Source organism: Cannabis sativa, chromosome 2 (genome assembly GCF_029168945.1).
Source record: "Cannabis sativa cultivar Pink pepper isolate KNU-18-1 chromosome 2, ASM2916894v1, whole genome shotgun sequence".
Lineage (NCBI taxonomy): Eukaryota > Viridiplantae > Streptophyta > Magnoliopsida > Rosales > Cannabaceae > Cannabis > Cannabis sativa.
In genome coordinates, this window is record NC_083602.1 from 3101696 (window position 1) to 3108902 (window position 7207).

General features: G+C 32.8%; 1 protein-coding gene across 1 annotated transcript; it reads right to left on the reverse strand.

Moving 5' to 3' along the window:
- Window positions 1-366: 366 nt before the first annotated feature.
- On the reverse strand, window positions 367-669 carry LOC115719778 (auxin-induced protein X10A-like). The gene has a single exon (XM_030648965.2). The coding sequence runs from the start codon at window positions 667-669 to the stop codon at window positions 367-369; it is 303 nt and encodes a 100-aa protein (XP_030504825.2).
- Between the last annotated feature and the right edge of the window lie 6538 nt (window positions 670-7207).

Genomic DNA, 7207 nt, shown 5'->3' on the forward strand with positions numbered 1-7207 from the left:
GGATTTTTTAGTCACAACGCAGGAATTAATATTTATAATTAGTCATAATTAATTTTTTTACTTTTAGTGACAAGTTTTGTTGTGACTAAAAATAAAATTTTTTACCAAGCTAATATGTTATAAAAAGTCAGCAAAGCTAAAGGAAACAGTAAGATATATGTGGAAATTAACATGAAATTTTGTATATTAATTGCAATTGTATTAATTGGTATTACACATTTCTCATACTGGGAGCTATTTTACAACTCCACAAAGTAAAGAGAATGATATAAGAATAAAAGAATAATTTCAATATTTCTTGCTTTACAAAATGTTGTGATATTGAAGAAAGAATGTGCCACTTTTACTTTTATAAGTGAACCTAAATTATATAGAAGCATTGAGATTTGATATGAGATCAACAAACATATCTTCTCTGCATGGAATTGTAAGGCCTCCCATTGGATGATCATATCCATATTCATTTTCAGCTTGAACAAGCAATTCTTGAAACAAAGAGTGGCTTATAAATGATACTGGAATGACAAACCGCTTCTTTTCGCTCTCTCCAACATAAACCGCCAAATGGCCTTTCGGGACATTTACTGTGCTCGATGATGCTTTAGAGTTGGATAGAGATCTTAGAAGAAATTTCTTAGTTGGTACTACTCCTGGCAAATGAAAACCCATGGTATATAATTTATGAATAAGAAAAAATAGGACTTTTGGAAAGAAAAGGGTTTGTTTGCTATTGAGATGAGTACTAGCTAATTGGCTTGTTGGTAGAGCTAACACTATAAGATGCTTTTATAGTTGAAAGAGGCTATTGGATTACAATCACATGGGGGCTGTCTTATAACTCAACTCAATAAAAGAAAAGTCAATATTTAATAAATTAAACACACACATATTACCCCACCAACTTATCTGAACTTGGTTTGTTACTTAGCTTAATAATTAATCTTTTTTAGAAACATGGTAGACCCTACTTTAGAAACAATGTACATATATATACCGAAACAAACTTCTCTGCTACATTAAATGAATGTTGTAGAATATATGTGATTGAGAAATTGATTGCAAAATAACTTTGTATAAGCAATGTGTGATCTAAGAAAAAACAACCCTAAAGATTTGTTTTGCAAATAAAAATAATGTGCATATATAGACATGAGCATGTTGGGGTGCCCCATTTTCAAGAACTATGCTTGAATATTAGAATATTAATTATATATGTATCCTCATTATTTGAGCCTATATATATAGGACCATCTTTGTCTCAAGTTCAGCAACTACTTGAACATATATAGGCTAATATTTCATTTTTTATCTATCATTATTTGACAAGAATATGTGAAGATCATATAATAAGATATATTAATCTTATTCATAAATATTTACATATACATAATTTAATTTTCTAAAATAGAAATAAAGAGAGAATGGTGACAAAAAGGAAAGGAATAATATGATATGATATTTCGTTTATGTTTGTTCTATATACTAATTATTCATTAGTATTCATGAAAAGATCAGAAAAACTTAATTACATAGTTAAAGGAAAAGACAACCATAAAGATTACGTTTGCAACTGAAAGATATGGAAATTATGCATATGCATATGCATTATCATTTGCTAGTTAGAGTTTGTATATTTAATTACTTGAACATATAGGACAAGACTAGTACCTTTAATTATATATCATTAATTATTTTATTATACAAGTTTAATATGGGAGAATCTTTTCAAGAAAAAAAAAATAATTTACGGTATAAATATTTATTTTTAACTCTCAGTTATAAATAAATATTTAAGTTTAATTTTTTATGGTAATAAAACTTAAATTATATTTTTAAAACTTTCATAGATACTTGACCGTTAAGTGCAAAGTTAAAATCTATATGTTATTTTCTAATTGGTATATTTAAATAAATTTTTATCTAAAAAATAAAAAGTTAATAACCTACACCAAACAGGAACTGTCATGTGGCCATTGACTTGACACTTAATGATCAGGTACGTACCTACGGACATTCTAGAAATATAAATTAGGTATTATTGGAAAATCAATTAAATACTTTTTCATTAGTATCCTTCCATCTTCCTCTTGAATTTCTACACAGTAGTTGTCCTAGCATAAGTCCATTATTATTGCTTCAACAACAATCCTAGAAATTCCTTCTTGGAGTTAGCATAAAGATGCCTAACCTCAGATCATTCATACACTATTCCCACAACCTTTTCCAACCCCTTCTGTCTATCCGAAATGGAAGTGAGTTATGTTGTGCCCTCCATATCTATGTTCTCTTTCACTAGTTCAACAAACCATGTTCATGCTATTTGTATCAATTTCAATAGCTAGAAGCATCCTACCTCTACAATATTCTTTCAAGATGCAACCATCTAACCCAATTATTGGTTTGCAAAATGTGATGCCAACTTTACAAGCTGCAAGACAGGTGTAAACTCTCTCAAAACTCTTTTGTCAGTCATTAAATTTCATTTGATCAAAGTTGTACTTCCAGGATTAAGTCTCACTATCGGTCTACAATAATCATCAAAGATTGCATATTGATCTCTAATAGTTCTTTCTACTTGGCCATAGTTTTATTCTTAGCTCTATACAAAGTCCAAGAAGAGAGTTTAGAATACTTACCCTCTGAATTTTCTTTTTTGAAATCACCAAATGACATGTTCAGATTCATTCTGAACTTGTCCAGGAACTCCTTTGCAATCTAATTAGCATCTACCAGCTTGTTCTCCCATACAATTTCCTAGGTGTGTTTATTCTCAAACTTGTTAATTAGAACTGTACAACCATCATCTCTCATCCTCTGAGCATACAATAACTATTTACGTCCTTCTCATTTTATATACAACTCTAACTCTCAACATGTCATTGTGAATGTACTTATACTATAATTGATTGATGAAATACTCCTTCAAAGCCTCTCTTAGGTGCTTCACAGTAGGAAATTTCATTCCCAATTTGAACTCAATTTCTTTAGGCCTAAACCGTAGATCAAACTCAATGTGTCTCTTTCCAAGAACTGGTCTATCTTTATCACCACTTACCAAATTTATCAAATCATCTTCCTCTACATATCCTCCACTGCCATCTTTATGGTTAGCTTAACTGCCAAAATCATTAACTGAACCCCACCATTGGCTAGGGTTTACTGTGCCCTCATCCTCATATTCTGGATCTTGTGTTTCTTGGGCATAATCCTCATCCACAAAATCGAAACCTTGTGTTTCTTATGGTTTCTTTTTTTGGGTTGTATTTGGTTTGGGTGAGCTTTTCCCATTGTTTGGATTGGTATTTGGGATGTCTGTTTCCTAGTCTGGGTGGGTATATTAGTAGGTGATTAGACTAGGGTTCTAGATCTGGTTTGGCGTGTGCTTTAGGCTGAGAAATTTTTTTGGTAGGTATTTTGGTGGGTATGAGATACAATTTTAAAATTGGTTTGTGGTGTGGTTTTGGTTGGTGTATTGGTTGTATTTTTTTCTAGTTTTAGGTAAAGCTTTGTTGCTTTTTGTGTTGTTCTTTTTTTTTTTCTTTGGTGTGAGGTGGAGTTTTGGTGGGTGTTTGCGCTTTTATTTTTCTAGTTTGAGGTGGAGTTTTCATTGTGATTGGGGTAGGGTTTTAGATCTGGTCTTGGTTGGTGTCATTGATTCTTTTCTAGTTGCAAATATTTGTTTTAGTTGGAGTGAGCCTTGGATGGATTGGATTGGATTGGATATTATGGGTTGTATTTTATTTCATGGTTTGAGGTGGAGCTTGGTTGGGGTTCACCTTGGCCTTTTCTAGGATTGGGATTGGGTTAGGACTAAGGTTTAGGTAGGTGTTTGGGCTATTTCTGTTTGGTCTTGTTATCCACATAAAGCTTCAATTTCCTCTCAATTCTTAAAGATCTCAACATTTTAGTCAATATCAACACAATCACCATTGTCATCCCAATAACCACTATCATCTTCACTTTGTATTCAATATCTAGCATGTACATGAAAAACTCATCAACATGAATCACCACTATCGGCTTCTAACAATTCTGCAAGTTTCTCCTCAAGGTTCCTAATTGCTACCTTGCTCATAACATAGTGATCAGGTTGGGCACTTACTCGAGCATCAACAATCACATCTTCATCATAAGGTAGTTCTTCTATATCTTTTCAACTTAGGTACAACTTTTGGAGGGTCTTTTGTTGTTGTCTTCACAGGGCCACCAACAATTTTTCAGTTAAGGACTGTGTCCTCTCCAAAAGTCCCAGATAGATCCACATAAACCTTAAGGGGACCATGTGTTGGGCTTTATGCCTTAAATAAAACTCTATTTCAATGTAATTTCTATTATTTAAATATCAATAAAGAGACAGAAGTATTTTTCATCACTTGTTTAATGTGTCATTTGGTTCATGTTGTCATTTATATGTTTATTTGATTTATAAATTCATCCAAACCCTTATCACATTAATATTCTTGTTTATTGTGTCGTTAGCACAGTGGAAAGTAATCAATATTATGTAATAAATATATATTCCTAGATTTATCAGTACACTGGGTTTAACTGATATGATAATTTACAACATAGTTTACTTGCACCTTGGATAAGTGTTATGTCATTTCCAGGGCATTGGTTAAAGTAAAGTTTGGGTTGGATGCATGGAGTATGCATTGGAAGGGACCGATATTGAACTTTGAATTAGATATGATAAATTTACCGTAATATCTATTCAATTCAATATCACCTAGTTGATCCTAGATCAAATGATCTTAATCCTGACAAAGTTAGGTTCGATCTCAAGAGTATTATACATGTTCTTTGATTTGTTAGTTAAACCTACTTTTTGGTCAGGGTGATACGTACATTTTGGGAACATGGTAGTGCAATTGAGTGGGAGCGCTAAACATAGATATGGAATCTATAGCTTCTATCAGGACATAGAAGTGAAATGATGATTTCCTTCAAGCTTGGCTAATTACAGAGATAAATGGTTGAGTACTCATTTCAGTGATTATCTTAGTTCACTGAAATATCATTTATAGGTGGCTAAGTGTTTTAAGGATAAAACACATTGAAGGGTGTAATGGTAAATTAATCCCTATACAATATAAATTATCTATAGAGGATCATTGATTATTGGGATTATAACAATGGATAACTAATAGTGTATCTATATCGTGGAACATATAGAGCCTTCTATATAACTCAGAGTGTAATTCCAAGTTCTATGGTGGATGCAACAAGGAATTAATAAGTCAGTGAATTTACTTGGTAAATTCTAGGTCTGCTTATTGGAAGCTCAGATATATAGGCCCATGATAACTCTAAGATTTAGAATTATTTTCATATCTTTAAGCTTGAATTTAATGTGAATTGTGGAGCAATTAGTGTCTAACCTATGTAATTGTGTTTAGTTTGTTGTGTCTTTGTAATAAATAGAAGTGTGTGTTAGTAAGTGTTAAATAGACTTATGTTATTGTTTTTATGTGTTTTAAACAGAAAAAAAAAATACAAGAATAGGTATTTGGAAATATTTGGGACAAGGAGAAAAAGGAGCAGAAAAATGCTTATTGCTGACTGGCATTGCTATAGCAATCATCGCGTAGCAATTTGTCAGCCCAGTAAGTTTATTTTGGCAGATAGTCCAGCTGGCTTTAATGAAGAAAGAAAGGAGCTGAGGTGGCGAAATTTGGCTATTGACTCAACAAACATGTGGAAAATGAAGGACAAGTGGGTGGTGACTTGGATTTCCAATTACGGTAAACTTTGGTACCCTAATTGGGGGGCAAAAAGGAAAAGAAGAGGATAGAATAGGATGGTGGCTGCACTTTGAAGGAGAAAGTACGAAACTTACAGCAGCAAAAAGAAATTAAGTACAGAGAAAAAGAGTACAAAGGAAGAGAAGAAGAAGATTGAGAAGAAGGAGAAGAAGGCAACTTCCAAAGAAAGGATTTGAGCTCACCACTCATTTCTCTTGCTCTCCACTTCATTTTGTATCATTTTCTTCTCTCTAATTTTCTCTTTAACTCCATGAACAATTTATTTTCTGGTTTGTTGTTTTTAATTTCAGCTATGAACTAAACTCTTTGAGATTTGGGTGGTTATGAACCCTTGTATGGACTAGTGTTTTGATTTTGCAATGATGAAGTAATCTTGACTTAGTTCAATTAGTTGTGATGAAATGTTGAATGAATGTTAATTCTTGGCCATTTTTAACATTTAGCAAGCTAGATCTTACTTGGAAAAGTAAGACCTAGTTGAACCCCTCTAATTGATGCATGATTTTTACCTTTTCTTTTAGGTATTAATTAGTAGTGAAATAGGAATATTTTGCTACCATGTATAACTAAGGATTTGATGCTTTATTGGGCTATTTGTGATCTAAACTGATGTAGGAATGCATTGTGAGATTATGAATGGTTTATTGCAAGTTTTGGAAAAAGCTTGCTGGTTTTTTTGAAATTTGTTAACTCTGCCAGGATTGCTGGGTCATTGCTGTATCAACTGGGACATACAAGTGGAAATTAATCACCCAAGTCTAATTTCCAAATCTGAAATTACCACCACTTTAGTCACTTTTAGCTTCTCATTTTTTAGTTTATTTAGCTTAAAAAGTTAGTCTCAAGTTTAGAATCAAAGCTATAAATTTTTCTCGTGCATTAATGTGTGACTTTATTTTAGTTTTATTTGAAATTCTTGGAATTACTTTTAGTGGATTTAACATTATTTAGTAAAAAGTCCCTGTCGAGACGAACTTTGATTACTTATCATTGTATTACTTGTTTGTGATTGTGTACACTTGCGCAATTATAAAGCAATATAATTTTCACAACAAGTTTTTGGCGCCGTTACCGGGGACTTTAAGTTCTAAATTTTGTTTTATCAACTAATTGACATTCTAAGAATTTTTGTGCTTTTAATCTTGCAGGCACCGCAGTTTGAGCTCAAGCCAGTGATGTTTCAAATGCTCCAAACCGTGGGGCAATTCAGTGGGATGCCAACTGAAGATCCTCACCTCCATCTCCGTTCATTTTTGGAGGTGATCGATTCTTTCAAGATCCAAGGAGTGAGTGAAGAGGTGTTAAGGTTGAAGCTATTCCCATTCTCACTACGGGACCGAGCTAGATCATGGCTCAACACTTTGCCGCCTGATTCTGTGACCAATTGGAATGACCTTGCTGAGAAGTTTCTGAGGAAATACTTTCCTCCTACTAGAAATGCA